We start from the raw sequence: 25,320 nt of genomic DNA on the forward strand, positions 1-25,320 counted from the left end.
CCTGAGGTTTTACAATCTCAAGTATTGAAATTAAGTTAAACTTCAAACCCACTTTTATAATGTGGCTTTTGGAGTTAGACTATTGATTATTTTTGTGTTTCAAATGAACAGGTAACAATAAAAACAAGTGTTACATTGGAATTTCAATCATTAATTTTACCTTCTCTTTTTTCTTTTAGCTTGTTGTTCACAAAGTAAGTGATTTTAAAGAGTTTTGCAAATTAAAACATTTGCCATTCCTTTGAATGTTGTCCCTCGCTTGCTTGAATATGTGCTATTTTTAAACATTTCACTTCTTTTCATTGTTCCAGGAAGTGGAGGGTGTCCTGCATACCCCACGGAGCTGGTGTTTGCTTTGGACTCATCTGCAGATGTCACACCACCTATATTTGAAAGGATGAAGAGAATTGTAATTAGTTTTGTGGAGGATATTAACATCGCTGAAAGCAATTGCCCCACTGGTGCTCGAGTGGCAATTCTTACATACACTAACGCAGCGAAGCCTTTCATTCGATTTTCAGCTTTTAAGAAAAAACACTTACTTCTGAAAGAAATAGAGAGACTCACACAAGAACAGTCAACTAACAAGCGGAATATTGGTGTTAGTATGCAATTTGTTGCAAGAAATACTTTTAAGCGAATTCGTAATGGTGTCCTTGTGAAGAAAGTAGCTGTGTTTATCACTAATGGAGAATCCCAAGACACTGAGGCCATAGTTGCAGCTGCCACTCAATTCAGTGCTTTAGGTATCACTCCTGTCATCATCTCCTTTAAGAACATCCCGGAAGTCAAACGAGCTTTTCAGGTGAGGGAAATGATAATATATTCATATGTCAATTTGTTCTGCAAAGGGAGTAAATTTAGTTGGAATTATAAGCAGCAAAATGTGCATAATTTTAGGGCAGAATTTTTCAGATGGTGTCCAAAAAAGTCAGTGGGGAACGCACCCCTGCTGTTATCAGCAGCCCCACAACCATTTAACACTCCGTGGCAGCTCTGTAGTTGCAGCAGTGCCACTCGGAGCAGTTACCAGAGCTGGAACCGTACATCGTCCCCATATTCAAAGTGCCAGGAGTCCAGGACCAGGTAAGTGCAGGAGTCATGTGGAGAGATGCCTTGGAGGTGGGAATGAGAGGGAAGAGGCAGGTTGGAAAGGCCATGGGGCTAGGGCGCACTTGAGGGCAAGACCTGTGGTGGGGAGGGTGGGGGGTTGCACGGTTGGGAAAGCAGACCCCTGTGGGAGATGTTTTCCCCACTTGCTTGCCCAGGGCCCAAGCAAGGCAACCTGCCAGGTTTCCACCCACTTCTTGCCATCCTCCTGTTGGCCTGAAAATTACAGCTGGGTGGGAAGTGGCCCTTAAAATTTCAGGCAGGTTGGGGGAAGGTGGGAAGGCAATGTGAGGAATTTTCAAAACCCTCCAAACCACTGCAGGGCCCATAAAATTCTGCCCTTAATTTTCAAGATCTGTTTCACTAGACCCCTGGCATTTTTCAAACTGTTTGAAACCTGGGAAAGGTTTTCAGTTTGTATGTAACTCTGCTGTGCTGCACATTGCGGTTTCTTTTTTTACATATTGAAGGTTCCATTGATGGAAAAGTAGCTTTTAAATTATTTTTAAAGCAGATAGCAGGTCACGGAAATGTAAATTTTCGAACTCATGTAGCTGCTCAGCACCTGAATAGTTTATACTACAAGTTCTAAAAGCATTGTTTTCAAACTAAATGCAAGTTTAGATTTTCTCCTGTTTTAATTCCAACTGTTTGCCCACTGCAGGCAACAGAGACTTTGGTTAAAAAGTTACAAATATCAACAAGTAAACCTGTGAAAATTTTCAAGGTCTCAATGGGATTATAGTTGTACTTGTATGGGAATTGTAGACAATTTGGTGGAGGACGAGTGCCCCTCCTGGCCCATAAGAAAATCTTAAATAAAGCATTTAAACTAAAGTCCTGAACATCTTCTGGCCCAGGATCAGCTCCTGACAGGTTTCCCTGATGACAGAGCTGAACAGTGCTGCCTTGCTCACACCTCAATTTAAAATTGCAGATTGGGTCCCAATTACATTAGACCCCATCTGCCGATTTAAAGTAGGATCCCCGATTTCTTCCTGTGGGCACTTGCTCAAAATAGGTTAACATCGGGACACAACGGGAAGACAGCAGAGCAGGACTCGCCTTATGTTGACTGTCCCTATCTCACCAGTTTTGCCAGCTGGGGGCAGTTAAAATTGAGGCCCAGGTTTCTCTTATAAAATTATTTAACTATATTTACAAATCTCGGAGTTTTTTTTTTAATTTGTACTTTTTTTTTTCCACAAGAATGCAGTGGTTGTTTTGCCAAGACAGCAGCCACGATCCCAAGAGCTGTTACGCCAAATCTATTTATGCTCACTGTGCTACGGTAAGATTTTAGTTTTAGGTGAAACCTAAGTCTTCAATATATTAAGAAATCTTGTGACTCTCACTTTCCGTCTAAAAACCTTACTTCCTGTTGTCACATGTTTTCCTTTGTGTGATTAATAATGCAAATTACCTTATAAATTTGTCATGCTATGCTTATACCACTTAACCAGTGTTGGGCCTGTAGCACTTCAGTTTGTGTGTTCCAGCAACTCAGCCAGTATTACAAAATATATTATGTCTCAACCAACAAATTTCTGTGCTTCCCAAATTGCCTTACATTTTGCTATTTAATTATACCATAAGGTCAAAGTATTATTTTACATTCAGGACAGTATGTATAAATATCTAATGGGGATTGAGTTATGTCTGTGCATCCCCACCCTGTAACCTTGCTTCACCTGAAGGCTTCTCTTGGTCCTGACTCTATGTGCCATGGGAGATCCACTAGGATATTATTACAAATCGTTTGTAACTCTTTCGAGTACCCAAAGGAAGTTTGAACTTCCTGGACAATTGCAGTGCAATCTTTTGCCTGGGAACCTCCACGATTGGTGGTGGTGGTGGGGGGTTGGTTGGGGGTTGCGGCGGGGGTGGGGGGGGGGCGTTGTTTGTGTGTTCCCCAACTCATCTTTGGGCCACACTCCAGATACTGGAGCTGAGATGTCCCAGCCCAATAATTTTCATTTAGTTATCATATATTGTCATAAACTTTGATTATTGGTGCTCAACAAACCTAAATTAATAGCAAACTAAAACATACATGCATATGTCTAAAAACATAAAGCTAACACCAGCAAAATATAAACCAATAATTTCTAATCTTTCTATTGCAGATGAATGTAGCCCTGAAGACCTATGTCCAAAACCCATTACCCTACTTCCTATTCCAGTAAACCTGGACTTAGCTTTCATTGTTGATGACTTAGAGCAAATGGAAACTGCAAAATCTGAGACAGTTCAACATTTCTTAAACTCGATGCTTAACCAGTTTATAAGTTCTACAGAACCAAAAGCCTCTGACCTTCAACCCCGGGTGGCTCTGGTACAACACACATCAAATTCCGCACCAGGTTATGGGAAAGGTCCATTTAACCTGGAGTTTGGAGTTTTGGATTACACTGCAAAAACACTGAAGAAGAGACACATCCAAGACTCATTCTTTCAATTAGAGGACTTCTCTGGCATCGGCAGTACCATTGAATGGAGCTTGAAGAATTTCTTCCCAAGTCTCACAAATCAGCACATTTACAAGGTTATCTTTACAATATTCTCAGGGAGAACAATCATTGATGAGAAGAGATTACTGGAAATATCACGAGAAGCCAAATGTAAAGGTTTTGCAATGTTTGCACTGGCCCTTGGGGAGGTAACTAATGTCACAGTCCTGGAGGAGTTTGTCAGTTTTCCTTTTGATCAACATTTAGTTCAACTAGACAGAGTTCTGGAGCCTGAAATGGAATATGCACAAAAGTTTTCAGTGGCTTTCCTGAAAAACCTGGCAAGTAAGTGCAGTAACAATCTAATGAAAAGTTTACATATAAAAATATAACTTCATATAATAACACAGATGCAATAGCTTATCCAATACTGTTTTCATTATAATTTAAGTGAATTGTTATTTATCTGAAGTGACACCTGTTATATTTGATCTATCATTGAAAACCTACCTTAAGGGCCTTTAGATGACACGGTGATGAGCATTTTCAAAATTCCATCTGTCAAACTGTGAGACCCCTGATACTGACTATTGTACACTCTTTTACCCTGAGATTGTGCAACTAACCATTGGGTTTGTTTAAACACAAGATATCTTTACCAGATGTCTTTTTCCTCAAAAATAAATTGCTAGTATCCGGTATTGTAGTTTGAACAAAGTAAAAGTATTTCACAACAGCATTATTAACTTTATCCATTGGATTGACATTTGTACCTTATGAAGATTTTATTTGAAGGTCTAAGCCTCGCCCAAAAGCCAGGGCTTAATATCTTTACCCAGAGCTCTGTGAGCTATATTTGGATTGTGTCTTCTGAACATCCGCAGTGATGCATCAGTTTCAGTCAGCTGCACTGAGGAGATATTTTTCCCTAATTGCTAGCACATTCCAGTAGCTTTGAAAAAACAGAAGACAGATTTTAGAAGCTTAACTGAGGTAAAACTAATGTTGTGATTTTTTTGAAAGAGCAAAAGTATTAGAGCAAACAATAAATTACAAGAGTTCTGGTAACATACTGGTCTTGAGCTCGATAAACGTTAGAAAGCAGCATATTAAATGGAGTAGAACATTTAAAAGAAAGAGCAAAGAAAGAAAGAGAGAGAAAGAAAAAGAGTGGCAACAGTGCCTTCTTCATTTAATGTGAATTCAAATTAAAAACACCAGTTGAATTTCAAAGCCAACTAATGAGCTGCCAGTTAGAAAAGATCAGTGCTAGCATGTGAGGCAGATTTTCACCTCGCCAGTGGTGGGAAACTGGCAGCAACAGATGGGCTGCCATTTAAAACCCACCTGATCTTTTCCATTGATGGAAGGAAAATGGAGCAGCATATTTAAATCAGTGGCTGTCATCAGTTTTATGCAACAGGGGAAAGTGAAAATCAACCCCAGATTCTAATTTCCAATAACAAAGTGACAGAGAGAGATATAAAGAGCAGGTTTTTTTTTAACTCATTCTAATTTGAATTTCATTTAAAGACAAGTTGGATGTGAAATTGGGTTCAATAGCATTCCTTCGGATGCTGTGGGTGCTGTTTGGGAATCAAAATGGCATTTGATGTGCATGCGCACACATCTGGTGTAAATTGCTCCAGATGCCATATCGATGAAGGTGTTAGCATGCACAGCAAAAGTCTGCTAGAAAGAGGCAGAACATGATGTCAATCAGTTGATTCAATCCCAGTGCTGTGATTTTGGTAATCAACCTCCCAGCAAACACCATCTCTTAACCTCACATGGCTGAACATACATTAAGCAACAGGAAGAACTACCTGCATTCCCAAACCTCTGTTCTTTAAAGGGATGATCAACTACTTACAGCCTTATGATAACTGGCAAAATAACAGAAAGAGCATGGTAGGTGTGGGCGGAGAATTAACATGACAAGTGACAAGAAACTCAGAGTCGCCTTTGTAGACGGAGTGGAGACATTCTGTAAAGCGTTCACCCAGTCTGTGTTTAGTCTCTCCAATGTAGAGGAGATAACATAAGGAGCAATGAATACAGTTTACTAAATTGAAAGAATTACAACTAAATTGTTGTTTCACCTGGAAGGAGTACTTGGGGCCCTGACAACTAAGAAGGGAGGAGGTAAAAGGGCAGGTGTTGTAGCTCCTGCACTTGTATGAGAAGGGACTGTGGTAAGTGGAAAGAGTGATTGTGGAGTGGACCAGGATGCCACAGAGGCAATGGTCTCTTCAAAATGCTGAAAGTGGATGGGTGGAACCAGAATCACAATAGGGTTCCCCTGTCTTCACCTTCCACTCCACCAACTTCCACAATCAATGTGTCATCCTTAACTATTTCTGCTTACTGCAAATCACTAAACCCAAGATTCTATGGTAGTCATATTGTTCAACTTTATCCATATCAATCTGTGAACAACATTATGGGAGGTTAACTTGTAGCCATTAAAGGGCTTTCAAACATTTTTTGTTGATCCTTCATGTTCCTTAGTGTAGCTAGACAAACACTTGTAGACTAAAGAGACAGTGAGATAGAGATAACAAAAAAGATCTGTCAATCTGCACCATATATCCAATAAGCAGCCTACATGATAGCTCCTCTGTTGTCTTGCTAGGTATGAATATCCTCACCTGGATCCATTCCTATTTATCCAGTCATAGCCAGAAAATCCCTTGCAATGGTTTAATTTTCCATTCCCTCACCGAGTTCCTTCTCTAAGAATCTTTCCTTGCCTCTCTCCTGTTTCAATTCATCATGCTGCCCATTGATGGCATCATCTGAAAATCCAATGTCAGGTTCTATATGTACACTGATGACAGCCAGCTCTACTTCACCACCACCACCAATGTCAATCCCTCTACTGCCCCTGATTTGTCTTGCTGCTTGGCTGACTCACTACTGGCTGAGCAGAAATTCCTTCTAATCAAGCGTTGGGACCACCAAAGTCATTGGCTGAGATTTTCTGTGCCCGCCGGGGTTGGGCGTGTTCGGTGGCGTGAGCGGACAATATGGCACAATCGGTTTCATGACGGTGTGAACCAGTTTGCGATTGTCCGTTCAGCCTGCCAACGGTGGGCCACATTTCCCACCCTCGGACATCAGGAACCTCATTATAATACATCTGCATATCATTATTAGGCCAGCCCGCTGGAATCGTCCCACCCCGTCCCTCTGGATCGTCTGCCCACATCAGTGGGAAAGCATGCGGATGTGTTTCACTGGGCTGAGACATCAGCCTTTATCTTGTGCAGTAAGGTTTCACATCTGATCGACAAGAACACAGCTCACCAGAGCAAGGAGCCATAGGCAGGGAGACATCCTTGGGAGTTTATTGACAATAGTGAGCAGTATAAATAAGTGATTAACACCCATGCCCAGGCTGTACAACTACACCTTCTTAACTTTCCTAACCTTGCTGCTACGTCTTGGTGCTCCCTAGAAATCCACAACAGAGGTGGAGACAGCCTGCTGTCTGCGATAACCATGATGGGCATGCTTTGGAGGGCCTGCTTTCGTGGTTCTGCTATGTGGCAGTGGCACCTCCTCGGCCTGCGGAGCTAGAGCTGCTGAGGTCACAGGAAGAGGGGATTCAGAATGGCTGGACACTCCCAAAGTCACCTGGATGGATGGCCCCGGAGTGTGTATCTGCTGATCCTCCTCCCTATGGGTGCCTGAGGGCTCCAGGCTGAATCCTTGAGGAGAAGGTGTAGCTGCAGTGAGATCGAGCTGGCCAGCTCCCCTTTCATGTAAACACTGTTGGAAGTCAACTATGGCATCAGCGATGGAGTTGGCCCCATGCAGCTGTGCAGGAGCAACATCCTGTACCAAGGTCTCCATGGGGGCTGCCATCCTACCAATGTTGACCTCGGTGCCTTGGCATTCTGGCGCTATCAACTCAAAGTGAAGGCAGATGGATTCCTCCATCGTGCCTTGTAATCTGAGGAGTGCAGCGGACATTCCTTCTTGACGTTCCTGAACTTGCCGTTGCAGCTCCAGTAACTGTGACGTGACTGAGTCCAGAGGCTCGTCATCTAACTCGGACTCAGCAAATTTCTGGCCTCCAGCAGTCCTCCGAGTGCCGGACACCTGGAAGTCCCTGCCACTGCCTGCTGTGGATCAGACAGTCCGATGTGCTTATCAGATTGTGATCCCAAGGCTACTCTAAAGCTAGGTCCCACTGAGGTGTGTGTCTCTATGCTGGTAGAGAGTGAGGATGAGCATTGTGACGGGATTTCAAGGAGGGTGGTTCCAGATTCCTCTTCAGAGGTTTTCCCGGGGCTTAATTGGAGACCCTGGGTCATGGACCTTGTCGGCTGTTTCCCAGATGTGCCTGCAGAAGCAAGGGGAGATAATTAGTTCATGGTTGTGGCCTGTGAAACAGGACATATCACTCACATCACGGTTGTCTGATGGATGTTGCACTGCTGGATCCTCACTTAGTAAAGCACCACCGACCTCACCATCAGCACAGGAATGGTCCAGATCATCGCCAGCCAACTTGATTCTAATGGTTCTGTTTTCAAAGGAGGACCTTGATTTCAGGCATTCTGCCACTGGCCTGCAACCTCTCCTCCTTGTTGTGTGCCAGCTTGTCCTACATATAAAGTTGGAGAGAGTGTATGCAGCATGCCTGCCAGGCCAGATGACAAGTTTGGCATGTGTGTGTGGTGAGTGTGTACAACGATGGTGTGTGTGAGAGAGTGAATGGTGATGTCCCTTGAACTGGCAGTAAGTGAGATCCCCATGCATATCAGTTGGGTTTGTGAGTGTGTGAGTTGAGAGTGATGAGAAGAGTAACTTACCCTGGCAAAACGGAGGAGATCACTCATCCTCTTGCAGCACTGGATGACTGTCCTCTTTTTTGAAGGGTGTTGGCACTGACCACCATTGCCACAACCTCCCAATCCAGGTTGGGCATGCCGCTGCCCATACTGCGGCCAGAGCGGTGGTAGAGGACATCCCGGTGGGCCTCCACAGCACGCAAAAGACATTCCAGTGAGCATCGCTAAACCAGGGGGCTGCAGTGTTCTTGCCTTGCGTGGATATCTTCCCTGCAGCTGTCATGGGTTGGAAGCACTGAGATGTGCTACGTGTGACTGTACTTCAAATATGGTGCCCGGCATGATGAAGTGGCAAGGCGATGGCGGGCGGGCGAACGAGAGCTCGCCCGTCATGGAAATGGTGTGTTTCCCGGGAGTGCATAAATAACATGGTGGGCTAACGTGGTTTTACCCGCCCACTTCAGCACTTAATGCAAATCTGGAACGATTCCGCCCATTGTCTTGGGTCCTCACTGTGAACTTTGCTACTTAGCCACTGACTCCCCACTCTCTGGATACTGCCTGATGCTGAACCATACTGTTTGCCATCAGACCCTGAGCTGGAACCTCATATCCTCATCATCATCAAAAATTGCCTACATTTATCTCTGTAAAATCACCCATGTCCATCCCTGTGTCACCTTATCTGCCTCTGAAACACTCACCTTTGTTACCTCCAGACATGTCTATTCCACTGATGTCTTGGCCAACCTCTCACCTGCACGCTTCATAAATTTGAGTAAATCCAAAACTTTGCTGCCCATTTCCAAACTCGTATCAAGTCCCATCCAAAACCCCTGTGTTCTTCAGCCTATGTTGTCTCCCGGGCAGGTAATGCCTCAATTTAATAATTCTGATGTTTGGGTTAAAATCCTTCCATGGCCTCACTCCATCCAATCCCCGGCAACCCTCTGAGATCTCTACATTCCTCCAATTCTGGCCTCTTGCTCATCCCCAACTTTCATTCTTTCCGCATTAGGACCTGTTTCTTCACCTCTCTCTCCTTCTTGAAAACACTCCTTAAAACATGCTTCCTGGGCCAAGCTTTTGGTTGCCTATCCTAAAATCTCCTAATGTAGCCCGGTGTCAAATTTTGTTTGCTAATGCTCCGGGCAAGCACCTTGGGACATTTGACTGCATTAAAGGTGCTCTGCAAGTTTTTTGCTGTTATTGTACATTAACATCACAATTAGTGATTCGATTTTTTTGCATTAATTAATGGAATGCAGGCATTGCTGGCAAGGTTAACAATATTGCCCATTCCTAATTGCCCTTGAGAATGCAGTTGTGAGCAACCTTCTTGAGTCACTGCAGTCTACATGTGATAGGTACACTTGCAGTGATATTGGGGAACAAGTTGACAATGATAGTGAAGGAACGGATGTGGGGAGCTTGGAGAAGAACTTGCAAATGGTGGTGTTCCCATGTGCCTTCAGCCTTTGTTTCTAGGTAGTTGAGATTGCATGTTTGAAAGGTGCTGTTGAAAGAGGCTTGGCACATTGTTGCAGTGCATTTTGTAGATGGTAGACACTGCTGCCACTGTGCATCTTTGGAGGGAGTGAATGTTTAAGATGGTGAGTAGGGTGCTGATCAAATAGACTGTTTTGTCCTTAATGAAATGATAGCAGTAGCATCTTGCTACAGGCTAATTTACTGCAGCTAACCTTCTCAGCAAATCAATTATTGGTAGTTTTGAAGGTTTAAAAATACCCATTGAAGACATTTATGTTACAGGTCAAAGAACCTTTACTGTAATTAGCAAGAATCCAAACAATATAGAATTAAACTGAAAATAATTTTTGTAAGCACATTTTTTTTGTGCATGATTTTGTGCATTACTGAATGTGTTTAAGCAGTTTCAGAATATTTCTCAGCTGTAACCTTAGTGGGTATGCTGGTGGTAAGATGGAAGCATTATGTCTTCGAGCTAGGATTACATGTTACTAGACTTTTGTGGTAAAGCCCACTAAACCAGTCTTTGTATTTTTTACCCTCTCAGTGAACGGAAGCAGAATTTTATTATCTCACAAGGCTTTATTGTTGTTTTGCCCTCAGGAAAGTCTATTACTTTGTTTTGTTTTTATCCCATGTCCAACCCCATGCATGGGAATTTTTTGATACATAGATTCATCTTGATCCCGGTGCCTTACTCCTATACCTCCCTATAAAGGTAGTAGAGTTTAGTCTGTTTAAATCTTTGCAACTAATAAATATTTTATCTTTCAAGATGGAATGCAAATGACCTCTCTATGCCACAAAAATTGAAGCATCGACAGGGAAGGGTTCCAGCAAATATCCTGCTAGCTGAATACAGTCTTAAAGGCTGTTGCCACACACAACTCAACACCGCCTCCATTAGCCAGTATTAAGTCTGGTTTTCCAGATCCTGCTGGAAATCCAAATTATAGTACCATCAATGTAGATAACTAGTAAGGTGCTCCGGGAATGTACCCAGACTTTTAATTCATCCAAGAAATGGAAGATAAAGGAAAATTTGTTCTACTTGTCATGGACAAATATCGTTACTTTCACTTAAGGAATGAAAAAAAATTATATTGTACTTAAATATTCAAGGAATGCTGGTTTGTGTTGTGGGACACCTCTTTAAGCTATTTCCTTATTAATGATTTAAGTAAATTTGTGTTTATTTTATTAAACTCCAGCCATATGAACATACGCGAACAGAAACAATGTAAGTTGGGCAAATTAGCAGAGCTCTATCCAGTTCCTTTTATTAGGTACACACCAACCTAAAAAATCAGCAAAAGCTGACTAACTGCTTAAAGGAAGCTGACCACAAAGCCAGCAGCTCAATAACATGCCTAATTTCCCTCTTTCTACTGCAAGAGTTCAAGTTGCCGCTCCTCACCTCAGTTCTTGCTGGCATTTTTTTCCCCTCCCTCAGTTTGAGCCAGAACTCTCCTTATTTGCTCCCTCACATTAATCTGATACTCTCCTTGCTGCCCTCACCAGTGGACTACTCCCATATTCTCCCCAGTTCCCTCCAAAGCACCACTCCCAGCTTGTACCTGTAACCCTCACTTCTTCATTTCTATTAATGTCCTTGAGTTCCTCTCTTTTTCGTTGTCATGCTTTTCTTAATGGAAGTTCTTTTCCTTCCCTTCCCATTCACATTCATTGTCATCTACTTTCCCCTTTCCTATTTAAAGGGGAGCAGGGAGGAAGGTGGAGTTAAGGCCACAATCAGATCAACCATGATCTTATTGAATAGCAAAGCAGGCTGGAGGGGCCGAATGGCCTACTCCTGTTCTTACTCATCTTCTTTTGTTCTATCTCCTTTATTATATCTATTTCCTCTTCTCTTTCATTGTCAACCTTTATCTTTCCCTCCCTCCTCCAGTGACTGTCTTTCCCCCCTTTGCTCTCCCTGCATTGTCAACCATCTCCTTCTTTATCATATCTTTAATGCCATCAATTTTCCTTTTCCCAGCTCCTTCATTTCCATCAATTTCCCACCACCTCTTCCCACTTCGTTACCATCCATTTCTCACCCTTCCAGTTCCCTTTGTTACCACGTTCTATCTGAACCCTATTGCGAGTAATGAAAGTGATTATTGCATACTGTAGGTGGGAATTCCTTTTCTTGTTAGAATTCCCATTCGTTATATGTAGCAGCTGAAGACATTTTCCTTAGTTGCAACATTCTTGTAGTAGTGGTGTTGAGGGGAATGGGGCTGGGTTTGTACTGATTTTTGCCAGCAAATGTAAATGTACACTTGTGGAATGGGACACCAAAACACTGACTGCCAACATGAAACGTAGATAATTGGCATGTACATTACAAGATCTGGAAATGATTTAAGCGAAATCAGGGATAACTCAAACAGCCTGAAATCCCTATGGAAACAATCTGAATTTCTGCATGACAGCTTTAAGGAAGTTGTTTCCTGACTCAGAGTCCTGGCATCACCTGGGAGTTGCCAGATGCAAGGTCCAAACTTAGTCTTTCAGCCTTGTTCCAACATTTAGTGTTTTAGAGCAGTTCTCGAGACTCCTCATACACTACCTAGTTCTTACTGAAGCCTTAGGACTGGATTTTGGCTATCAAGGCAAGTAGCTCAAGCTGGGAAATTTCCCAACTTGCCGGACCTGCCTCAGTAAAAAGTACCTCAAAACACTTGATTTTCACCCCAGGGAGGTGGGTGTGGGATAGAGTGGGTCCTGCCAACCCTGGAAGCAGAATAGTGTAATGATATGGCAGGTGCATTTTGCCAGGCTGACCAAATCCCAAAGGGAAACTTGGCCACGCTACCACAACAATTTTGCAATTTATATTTATTAGGAGAAGGTTTGTGCACTGAAGTCAGAAGTAATGAATCCATTACCACCTTCAGTGATTTTATAGATGAAGGCTGAGATTTTCCGTGCCCAGCGGCGTCGGGCGAGTTCCATGGCATGAACAGACAATGTGGCGCGATTGGTTTCATGATGGCGTGAAACCAGTTTGCGATCGCCCGCTCATTGATGGTGGGCCGCATTTCCCGCCATCAGATGTCGGGAACCTCATAATACATCTACGTGTCATTATTAGGCCAGCCCGCCAGAATCGTCCCCCCACCCCACCCCGCTGTATCGTCTGCCCACATCAGCGGGAAAACACAGTGACGTCTTTCACAAAAGCACATAAGCAATGTGCAGCGGGCTACACTTTTCTCGGGACTTTGCTTGCCTACCTTGCTTCAGTCAGCACTCGCAGTCATCAGCACCAAGCTTCACAGACAGCACCACATCACTTTTAGTGGGGCTCAAGGCAGATCTCTACCTACCAGATTAGCCATATGTGGGTGGCTTTCCAATGGCTGCAGGGCTAGGGCTTGCTTGGCAAAGGGGGAGAAGTAGCCTCAAGCAAAGGAAGAGGCTGCAGGACGAGGGCTGTACTAGGGAAAGAGGGTAGCCCAGGGTGTGTGTGAGGGCACATGTTGATTTGTGCAAGTGCCCTCAAGATGGTGAGGGCTGAAGGGGCAGTCTCCAGAGGAGATGAGGCCAGATGGACATGTGAGGATATGTGTGTGAGAATGGGTGATGATGTCCCTTGGGCTGGAAGTGAGTGAGATGCCAGTGAATGTGCGATGGGCTTGAGTGTGTGAGTTTAGAGTGATGAGATGGTTGCCATACGTTGTCTGCACGGACGAGATCATTGATCCTCTATCTGCATTGGATGGCCAACCTCTTCTGTGCAGCATTGGCACTGATCACCACTGCCACCACCTCCCAAGCCTGGTTGATCATGCCATTTCCCATCCTACAGCCAGAGCAGGGGTGGAGGACATTGCAGCAGGTCTCCACGACCTTCAAAAGGCATTCAGTGACACGTCACTAAACCTGGGGGCTGAAGTCTTTTTTCCTTTTGTGGACATCTTCCCTGCAGTAGTTCTGGGCTGGAAGCGTTGAGATGTGTGCGTGCGTCTGGACTTTAAACATGGTACCCAGCATGATATGGTGCCCAGCAGGTTTAAGAACATAAGAACTCGGAGCAGGAGTAGGCAACTCAGCCCCTCGGGCCTGCCCCGCCATTCAATACGATCATGGCTGATCTCATTTTGGCCTCAACTCCAATTTCCTGCCCTCTCCCCATAACTTTTCAACCCGTTACTAGTTAAAAATCTGTCTATCTCCTCCTTAAATTTATTCAGCGTCCTGGCATCCACCGCACTCTGAGGTAGTGAATTCCACAGATTCACGACCCTTTGAGAAAAGTAATTCCTCCTCATCTCTGATTTAAATCTACCACCCCTTAGCCTAAAACTATGGCCTCTCCTTCTAGAATGCCCCAGAAGGGGAAACATCCGCTCCACGTCTACTTTGTCTATTCCCTTTAGCATCTTATATACCTCAGTTAGATCTCCTCTCATCCTTCTAAACTCTAGTGAGTAAATACCTAAACTGCTCAAGCTCTCCTCATAAGACAAGCCCCACATCTCTGGAATCAATCTAGTGAACCTCCTCTGAACCGCCTCCAGTGCAACTACATCCTTCCTCAAGTAACGCACAGTACTCCAGGTGCGGTCTCACCAATGCCTTGTACAGTTGCAACAACACTTCCCTATTTTTATACTCTATTCCTTTAGCAATAAATACCAAAATTCCATTTGCCTTCCTTATTACCTGCTGTAGCTGCATACTAGCTTTCAGTGATTCATGCACGAGGACACCCAGATCCCTCTGCACTGAAGCATTTTGAAGTTTATGTCCATTTAAATAATAAGCTGCCTTTTTATTCTTCTGACCAAAATGGAGAACCTCACATTATCCACATTAAACTCCATCTGCCACATTTTGGCCCATTCACCTATCCTGCCCATTTCCATTTGTAAATTTCTTATTTCTTCATTGCAACTTACTTTCCTACCTAATTTGATGTCATCTGCAAATTTAGCTATAGTACCTTCTATCCCTGAATCCAAGTCATTATTATAGATTGTTAATAACTGGGGCCCAAGGACCGAACCCTGTGGCACCCCACAAGTTACATCTTGCCATCCAGAAAAAGACTCATTTATCCCGATTGCTTTCTGTTGGTTAGCCAATCCCCTATTCAAGCTAATATATTACCCCAACTCCGTGTGATCTTATCTTGTATATTAATCTTTTGTGCGGCACCTTATCAAATGCCTCCTGGAAGTCCAGATATACTACATCTACAGGATCCCCATTATCCATTTTGCTTGTCACATCTTCAAAGAACTCAAGCAAATTAGTCAAACATGATTTACTCTTCATAAAACCATGCCGACTCTGATGGATTGCATTTTGACTTTCCAAATGCCCCATTACTACTTCCATAATAATGGATTCCAACAATTTCCCAATGACAGACGTTAAACTAACTGGTCTATAGTTTCCCACTTTCTGCCTCCCCCACTTTTTGAATAATATTAGCATTTTTCTAATCCACTGGAACCTTTCCAGAATCCAGGGAATTTTGGAATATTACAGCCAATGCATCCACTATCTCCTCTGCCACTTCCTTTAAGATCCTGGGATGTAGGCCATCAGGTCCTGGAGACTTGTCATCCTTTAATCCCAATAGTTTGCTCAGTACTTTTTCTCCAGTGATGGTGATTGTTCTAAGTTACTTCTTCTGTATATCCTCTGCACTACTTGTTACTATTGGGAGGTACTAATGTCCTCCATTGAGAAAACTGAGACAAAATATTGATTAAGTGTCTCTGCCATTTCTGCATTCCCCATTATTAACTCCCCTGTCTCGTCCTCCAGGGGACCAACATTCACTTTAGCTATTCTCTTTCCTTTTATTTGCTTGTAGAAGCTTTTGCTATCAGTTTTTACATTTTGCGCTAGTTTTCTTTCATAATTTACCTTTGCTCTTTTTAATATTTTTTTAGTAACCCTTTGTTGACCTTTAAAAGTTTCCCAATCTTCCAACCTGCCACTGACCTTTGCAATTTGGTCTGCCTTAGTTTTTGCCTTTAAGTTATCTTTAACTTGCTTGCTTAGCCATGGATGCTTTTCCCCCCTCTTAACATCTATCATTGGGACATATTTTACTTGGGAGGAATTGAATATCTCCTTAAATATCTGCCTCTGTTCATCAACTATCCTGCCTTGTAGTCTTCCTGCCCAGTCCACTTGGGCCATATCTGCCCTCATACCTATGTAGCTACCTTTGTTTAACTCCAGAACACTAATGTGGGACTCAAGTTTGGAATGATATGGCATGAAAACCTGCCATTGCGGCCAGTGAGTAAACGCTACCACACCTAGTGCAAATCTGGGATGATTTCACCCTAAATTAAAACATTTATTAACAGAAGAAAGGAAAGGTTAAGCACACACAATATTACAGATATACATTTATTTAGTCTTATAGCAGTTCCCAAAATTTCTACTTAATTGGACTCCCAACTGCACATCCATTTCAGGCAACAGTCCAAAATAGGTTTTTAATCTATAAAACATCCAGCAAGATTACCACAAGCAGCAAGATAAAAGCAAAATACTGCGGATGCTGAAAATCTGAAACAAAAACGAAAAATGCTGGAAAAACTCAGCAGGTCTGACAGCATCTATGGAGAGAGAAACAGAGTTGGTGTTTCAAATCCGTATGACCCTTCTTCAGAGCTAAGAGATTTTATAAAATAAGCATATTATAAACAAATAAACATTATTTACTTTGCTAGTTGTAAACATCTTACCATGTCCCTTTGAAAATCGAATGACCTCCCAATTTATCTAAAAATGCAAATTCCATTCACACTGTATCCGCTGAGACCTCACCCTTGCTTACCCATCTTCATTTTAAATGCTTGTTTTACATTTAATCCGTTTTGATGATACAAACCTTGGAGTCTAACAGTCTACAGTTTACTTAACTTATTCACATATACAGAAACATACTTACGCAAACATAAGCCTGCTCTAAAGTATCCCACAATAATATCAGAAAAGATATGATAGTTCCTTTACTAGGGGCAGACAAGTACTAAAGTGGGCTGGATAGAAGGATCACCTTGCTTCTCTGGGACTTCATTCCAGTTGTTTTAGAAGATGTTAGGCCCTCACTCTTTACATCCCCTCATGCCTGCACCCTACCCACATGGCCCCTCATGCCCTCAAAGCCAAATCATGGCTCCCACCCACAACCCAACCCTCTCATACCTCCCATGCCACCTCCATAGCCAGTTACCCTCTACACACCATGGGAAGACCTCAGAAGCCATGTGGACTTTTTTAAAAAAAACTTCTAACAATGTAATAGAGCTCTCACTCCTGTGCACTTGATAGCAGAAAAAAAACCTACCATTCATAAAGCACTTTCAAAGCTTTTAAATCTTCCCAAGTGGTTGATCTCTTATAAAAACAAGTAAACTTCTATTCAAACCCCACATTAGGTGCATCTTATATGTCAATGGCCTCTTTAAGCTGCCAATCGAACTATGAACTCAAAAAACCCTGCTTATGAAATTTTGAGATTTTTAAACTCAGCCAAGCATTCATAATGATATAGCCATGCCCAGTAAAGACATGTCATAAATGAACTTTCAGTCAACACTATTAAAGCATTGAAAACAAACAAACAATTAAGATGGCAGCTGCAAGCCATATGACTACAGAGAGTATCAATTCTCCAGCAAATACCTAAATAAATGCAGACGTAGATGAGGGTACCCAACAGCAATTTATGGAATTCACACATCTCGTTGTTTAAGGATGGGCCAACACCTAAAGACTAGGGAGTTTCCAGGCTGCCTGTTCCCATGTTTCATACTGGTCAAAAGGAAATAATGAAACTCAATGACCACTATCAACTTTCCATTGTATCATAATGGCTTCTCCCATTCAGAATGGGTGGGCATCAGACGTGTTAACCCAGTGGTCATATGATTGAGGGACTGTACTCTTAATACCCCTGGCCCCATCAGACCTATTAGAACCATCAGTCTGAAGACCAAACTCTGAAACTAACTTCAAGTCATCAAGTAGCTAAAGTATTTAGCCTGTTCCAGTTTCAAAGTTCACCTGAGAACCAAAATCCTATATGTTCGACTACAAGAAACTTTACAACCTACGTTGAACCTTTCGCTTTACAAGACCCTTACTTTGACTTTAAATCACCAAATCCTTTCAAGAAACCACAAACCTGCCACCTGGGTGACCAGAATAATAAATGAAAGATTGGAGTAACTGTAATCTGTAAAGGTGCTTTATCTTTATCTTTATGCTATCTTTGTGTGTACGTGTGTGAGACTGGGTGTGTGATGTTGCATTAATTCCATCCAAGCATGTGAGAATAAATCTTATAATCCTTAATTTTTAAACTCACAAAACCTTGCTGCTGAATTATTTAATTGGAATACACACTTCAAGGGTAAAAAAAGACACATATCTTTTCCATTAAAAACATACTGATTACAGGCATTAAGAGTGCATGCATGTTCTGTCCATGACAACATACTGTTCGCCCTTGGGTAAATGTTAACAAAGAGCTCCATTGAAACTGCACGACCAGATGCTACTTTCTTATCTGACCTGTGCCTGTCAATAAAAGTCCAGCAGAGAGCTTTTTTAACTCTCACTGACAGCTGAAACCCTTTTTTTAAGTTTAAAGTGCTGGCATTTAAAAAAAAACTTTAGGCCATGACAGTTATACAGAGGCATTCCGCCCTTCATGAACGTTTACATCTACTCCATCAATTTGTGACTCCCGCACTGTGGGTGAATGCCCTTAGACCAGCCAAAATAGGGTCTGTTTGAACTTAGCATTGGCCAAAATTGGATCTGTTGGAAATATGGGTGGAATTTCCACATCCAGGTCCCACCTGTCATTTTTAAAGGTCTGAAGAATCTTCCTGATTTCGCAAAAATCCAGCCCTTATTTTCATCTCTACTTTCCTGTGTGTACCCGCTTTCAAAGTCTAAAAGTAAGGCCTGTGATGTGAGGAAGAATTCCCATACAAAGTAGTAGTAGCATTCATAAGCATAATCTGAAGAATGTCTTCAACATTAAAAGTCATATTTCATATTTTCAATGTTCAGAAATACAGGGAATCTAGGCTCTTATTTTCTTTTTAAAAGAAGAGATGATACATATCAATACGAGCTACAATTAAATAAGGCGTTGAAGTTAGATCTTAGCCATGGATCATTGATCCACAACTTCACATTAACTTTATAAGTTTGTCCTAATCATTTCAGTAGATGGAAGACTTGGTGCAGAATGTTGCAACCATCAGTGCATTCTTGCTTAACAGCCTCCTAAAGCATTATAACATTCTTCTTTTTCTAATGTTAAAGGTGATCAATGAATCAAGGAAAAAAATGAAAATTATTCCTTTTATGCTAATCTCCCCACTAGAGCATTTGTTTTTAATTGTTTGATTTGGCTTGTTTGCTTATGGCTTGAAGTGCCCTGTGCTGATGGAGGATTGTAGGGATTGAGTCAGCTATCTAAAATCTAATAGTTGAATTATATACTGATCTTAACTGAAAAACCTCCTTTATGAAAATTACACATAGCTGTAATTTTGTTTCATTTTATATTATTGTGTGGGTGTCCTGATGTCATTCTGAAAATATTTTATTTATTGTTATAGCTGGAATCAACAACTATCCACCTCCATCTCTAAAGAGGGAATGCGTAGGAATAAATTCTCACAACACAACAGAACCAGAAACATTTCCTGATGTGCCGTATGTTTTGTAGACATCTACTATCAAATTTTGATCACGGTGTATTTTTCCTACAGTGATTAATGTATTACTTCCTCATTACAGCATGAATATTATGCAAGATTTTGAAGAACAGAAAGATGACACCAATATTTATGGTAAATGCCGACAAACACATTTCTATTCATCTGATAGAGGGGACTTCATCTAAGAATGGGTTTTGGAAAGATGTGGGATGACAGTATCAGTTTGAAGACGAGGCTCCTAGATTTGACCTCCCAGATCTCATTTACATCCCATTGACCAGCTACCCATGTGCAGTGGGCAGAACAATTAGATGGGCAGTTGCCAGCAAGTAAAGATTGTCTAGGTGTTGCCAATCACAATGCAGTAAGAGGTGGGTTGACTAGGGTGGTGTTGGCCCAGGCCTTCCAGATGGGAAAAGAGGAAGGAACCCATGGCAGCAGAGAATAGGATCTTGTGAAACCTGGAGGAGCAATCCTGTTTAAAACTTTCCTTTTAGGACCTTTGTTTCTTCCCTGACACACTTTCTCTTTTAAAATATCATCAGGATCCTAATGACATCCAGGAATCTTAATTTGCATGTATTAATGAGGCTGCTGACTGAGTAAGATGAGGGCCTCAATCACCTTAAAAAGATTTTGGTTAAAGCAGTGGCCAGTGTGAATGGAATTGGAATACTGTTTTACCCAAAGAGTGGTAAGAATGTAGAACACACTACCACAGAGAGTAGTTGAAGCGAAGAGTATAGATGTGCTTAAGGAGAAGTTGGACAAGCATTTGAGGGAGAAGGGGATAGATGGTTGTGATGGTAGATTTAGATGAGATAACATGGGAAGAGGCTCATTGGAGCATAAACACTGGCATGGACTTGATGAGCCGAATGGCCTGTTTCTGTGCTGTATATCCTTTACAAGTAAGTTTGTAAAGACAGTTTTAACTATGCGGTTTTCCCATTGCCATTGAACAGAGTGTGCTAAAGCTGGACCCTATGCTGGATTCTTGCTCCCAAGGCAGGTGCGCAGAATTGAAAAATCTCTCAACTCACTGCACCCGCCTTGGGAAAAAGTGTCCTGAATAATGGGGCCTTCATTCTGGGGGAGCAACTACAGGATAGAGTCAGGCTTGCCACCCCCAGATTATCAGAGGAGGCCACAGAGGCTAGTTGTTTTGTGAAACATTAGACCCTCTAGGCCTCACTGATCACTTCCCCAATGCCCCCACCCACTCCCCATGCCCATACATGCCAGCTCATGAAAATCCATGCCCCCCACCCACTCTCATGGACTCTTATAGCCATTATGCCAACTTAGTGCCAACCCATGCCCCTACCCACCACCCTTTGCACTAACACACCCCCATGCCAAGTCATCCAGTATCTACCATGGACAGATCTCAGGATCCATGCTGAGATGAAATAAAGTCTTAAATATCTATTACAGACTTTGCTATGTAAAAAAACACTCAACACTCTCATTCATGAAAACTCATTCAATACATTTAAGTCCCCTAAAGTATATAATCCCTTGTAAAAACAGACTTTTGTATTCATAACTCCACATGAAAGACAGCTAATCCTTTAATAACCTCTTGGAGCTGTCAATGAGCCCATGAACTTAAAGTGTCCCACTGTGATACTGATAAGTTGTGGAAGCAGTAATGATAGAACTTAGGGTTATGTCAACAAACAGCTATTGAAACTAAAAGCTCAGTTTTCTTTGAACTCACAACACAGGCTGTTTTTTTAATCAATTTTTAAAGGAGAGGGGATTTGACAGTTCCAAAGACCTTATCCGCCCTTCATGAGCATTCAGATCTACCCTAAAAATTTGTAACTTGCACACTTTAGGATATGGCGCTCCAGCAACAATGAGGTTTGTTAGAACTCAACACTGAGTTCAAATCGCCCTACTGAGTTTTCATGTCCTATCTCTTCTTCTACTGGTGAAAATACAATCTGTTGGAAATGCGGGTAGGACTTCTGGACCCAGGTTCCCAGCACCATTTTGGATAAGCCACAGAGGCTCCACAACACTGGAAAAATCTAGGTCTATTTGTTTTGTGAGATCATTAAATAATAAATTAAAATTACACAAAATGCATAGTTGTTACCATTTTTCCTATTAAGTAGGGGTCCAATGCCCAGTGGCCTCCCCTATCCTTGCTCCTTCCTGCTATTGCCTCAGGCCTTGCTCCTTGGTGCTTACCTAACCCGGGGCATATGATTTTTTGTTCCCATCTGCCAGCCACTGTATAATTTCTGTTGAATTCTGTGGGGCATTTGATCTGAAAAATTAAAATGTGGCCCAAGTGTTAAAATAGCCCAGGCATCACTCTGGCAATGCCATCCAAGTTTCCTGTTTACACTGGTGTCCCCATGCTGCTATTGTGTCCTGAGGTAAAGTCAGAGTTTTATTGTTTATATGCTATTCCTGGTTTGTCTTCATGTTTGCAGCTACATTGAAAAAAATGCAATTGATTGGGAGAATAAAAGGAAAATTCCTGAAAGATATGTTCACAATGTGGTAATTTTTAGTGAGCTTCTGTTTGCTCATTTGACAAGAAAGAACTCACCAGTGTCAAACAGCAGGATAAGAGAAAGTACAGCAGGTTTGCTGCTATAGCACCCAAAGCGAAGGCAAGAAGCAGAAGATCTCTGAAAAGGGAAAAGGTTACGGTTTATAGGACTTTGCTGAGACTGGGATCTCTAAATATATGGGAGCTGAACTGGAGGGTGAAGAGACATCTACTGAAAAAGGGGCAACCATCAGGAAAATTCATTGGAAAACTTGATCTTGCTCCTGTCGGCATTTGTAAGTAGCCGGCAGTGGGGACCTAAAATTCCTAGTGGGGAAGCACTGGTAAGGTTGTGTCCACTTTTTGTGCTGCAATGTCCAATGGTCAGGAAAGGCACTACATAAATATAAATGAAAGTCCTTCTTTCTTTCTTTCCATTCTAGACGAATGTGCACTGAATCTCAATGAAGGGGACTGTTCCAACTACAGCTTAAAATGGTTCTTTGATAAAACATTACAGGTCTGCAAAAGGTTCTGGTATGGTGGCTGTGGAGGAAACAAAAACAGATTTGATACCCGCAGTGAATGTGAAGCCTTATGTCTAAGATCTGCCTTCTAAATACAATGGTGCTGTTGATTTCTGATAAACTTGACACAAACATAACATTTCAGTGTACCACAGCATTTCCTATTTACATATAGAATACCTCATTTATACCGATACATCATGTTTATACGTCCTAACGTTTCTTGAATAATAATTAGGAATTAGAACTATCCCACTTCCACGGTGTCTCAACACATGACCGCCCAGCAATGGATAAGTGCATTTTTCTTCTGTGAATGCTTTTTCAAAAAGGGAATGGAGCAGATAGATGGCAGCGGCACTGAACATCAAACGGGTTCCAAGAATATTTTTTAAGGTTACAAGTTTGTAAACAATTAAAATTAAATTAAAACTTAACAGTGGTGAAAGGCAGCTTCACCTGCTTTTCCTCCTCTGGGCTATGTGTACGACCTTAAGGAATTCTAGATGCAATCTAAGCCTTGCACTCTAAAGTGCTGGAGGAAATATGAGCTCAGCAGCAGGACTGCTGAGGTTAGACCTTCCCACTGCTGCTGGAGAGCATCAGTCAAAGATCTTGAATGTTTTCCATTTCCCAGGAGAGGGGAAGGATGATAGAGAACAATTCTCCACTTGTATGTGAAATTTTTTGGCCTGTCCTGAGAACAGTTCCTAGCACCAGTTTTTGACAGGTGACCATCGTTGGGGCATTTACCATGAAAGAATTCATGAAAGAATGAGGCAATACACCAGGGAAAGTCCACTTTTACCTCAATCAAATATTGATGCCAAACCTGTAGGTATAACATATGCAGGCCAAATGATACTACAGGAAATTTCAAGGCTGTTCAGTGGAAATAGAGACAGAAGAGCCCTTCACCCCATTCTCTCCTGCTCTGCATTCAGGGACTGCTGATTCCCCATATGCTGGATAAAGGAAAATTAATCCTATTCTCTACTCAGGACAGAGTACCATAAATGCAAAAAGAAATAGAATATATGATAATGTGGAAAATAGATGGGCTGCTTTATTTCCTGATTTTATCAAATGAATGAAAAATAATTGATTATGCTCAACTAGTCACCTCGCACTAAAGAAGCTCCAGACTGATGTCTGAGCGAAGCCTGTCCTGGGAGGATTGCCCCTAGTTGCAAGCAAAAAGGAAGGATTTTAGCATGATCCATATTGAGAAGTTCATATTTGAATGGCATATGTAATGTATTTGAGTACTACGGTTATGCAGATTGCATGTAAAATCCTTGCCCAAATTAAAATGCCCCATGTTCTTGATGGTGATTGCAATCCATTGTCATTTCAATCTGCTGCCATATTTAAGTTTGAGACCATTATCTTCCAAAAATTTAATTTCTTTTGTGTAAATTTTGTTTCTATTAATGATTTATTGGTTTTCATGTACTGAAATGCTTAATTTAATATTAAATGAGTAGTGGTGCAAAGATTTCTAACGCAATCTTTTTGTATGGTCATTTACAGAGATTCTGTTCAAAGTATAGTTCTGCTTCAAGCACAAAATGTACTGGTGAACGAGTTATGTATTTACCAGAATTCAACCCGATATACATATAAAAAAAAACATGTAAAGGGAATTTTGAAGAGGCATTTATGAGTAGAATCAGTACTCAGGGTAATTAAAGGACAAATTAGGGGTTCCAATTCAAACCAAGAGGATTTACTGATAATGTTGAGTGTAGCATTATCATTTAGTGCACTAAATGCCCAACTGCATTTACTTCTCTAATTCCCACAAGATCATTCATTTATAATGCCTGCAAAGTTCAAGAAATGTTTGAATGCTACACCAGAATCTTTTGATCGTTTCCTTACTAATCAGTTCTGTCCACTAATTTTTTTAAATTGATTTTCACTTGTGGTCAAACCAATGACATTAAAAAATGATTGTTGTCAATGCTAGAATTGAAGATAATTCTGTTGTTATATATTCTAGCTGATATTTGTTCTAAGGGAAACATTATTGTTCTTTGCTCAGGGTAGGGTATATAGTAATTTGTATGTTCCTCTGTATCTCTGAAGCTCGTGATACATCTGGACTCAAAGAGTAACCTGATGACTTCAATGAAATGCCAATTTGATGATGTGAAAAGTAGTTGTTTTATATAATATCATTTATTAATCTTTTTCATATAAAGTGCATTATAGACTCAGTACTGGTTTTTTTTATATGAAAAATTACTTGAGGCCCTCCATGAATGACCATGCCAGAGATTGCATGGTCACTGAGAATATGTGCCTGATGAATGCAAGTACTACCTCAGGCTGAAAACCCTGAGGTTTTTTAAAAATAAAAGTGAATGCTTTTGGGAGGCCTCTTGTCCAAACTGGACCCCAATGTTGAGGACCACCTATATGAAGATCAGTACACTTCAAATGATTTGATCTACTGGCTATCACTACAACACAGGGCTCCCTTCCAAGTTCAGGAGCAGAAACTCCCAGTTTATGGAGTTCCTGTTCCTGGCTCCACCCCAGTTGTCTTTTACTTAGGGATGGGCAGAGATAATGCCTCTCACAAGGCAAAGAGAAAACTGTCAAACATTGTGGTGACCTTGGTCACCATGTTTTCTTTGAAGTCCGACCACTTTCCTGCCAGAGCCATGTGGAATTTTGGCCAGCTTAATCTCACAG

At 41.7% G+C, this 25,320-nt stretch overlaps 1 protein-coding gene across 1 annotated transcript in view; it reads left to right on the top strand.

Annotated features, from left to right (window-relative positions):
- LOC121276073 (collagen alpha-6(VI) chain-like) overlaps positions 1-24,115 on the top strand; it is a 229,249-nt gene extending 205,134 nt beyond the window's left edge. Inside the window, exons 35-41 of the mRNA XM_041184013.1 lie at positions 180-194; positions 312-805; positions 2,320-2,401; positions 3,237-3,905; positions 19,477-19,573; positions 19,658-19,710; positions 22,534-24,115. Coding sequence (XP_041039947.1) covers positions 180-194; positions 312-805; positions 2,320-2,401; positions 3,237-3,905; positions 19,477-19,573; positions 19,658-19,710; positions 22,534-22,709 — 1,586 coding nt within the window. The 3' untranslated portion in view covers positions 22,710-24,115. The remainder of the gene's footprint in view (positions 1-179; positions 195-311; positions 806-2,319; positions 2,402-3,236; positions 3,906-19,476; positions 19,574-19,657; positions 19,711-22,533) is intronic.
- Positions 24,116-25,320: the final 1,205 nt, after the last annotated feature.

The sequence above is a fragment of the Carcharodon carcharias genome, chromosome 3, assembly GCF_017639515.1.
Source record: "Carcharodon carcharias isolate sCarCar2 chromosome 3, sCarCar2.pri, whole genome shotgun sequence".
Classification (NCBI taxonomy): domain Eukaryota; kingdom Metazoa; phylum Chordata; class Chondrichthyes; order Lamniformes; family Lamnidae; genus Carcharodon; species Carcharodon carcharias.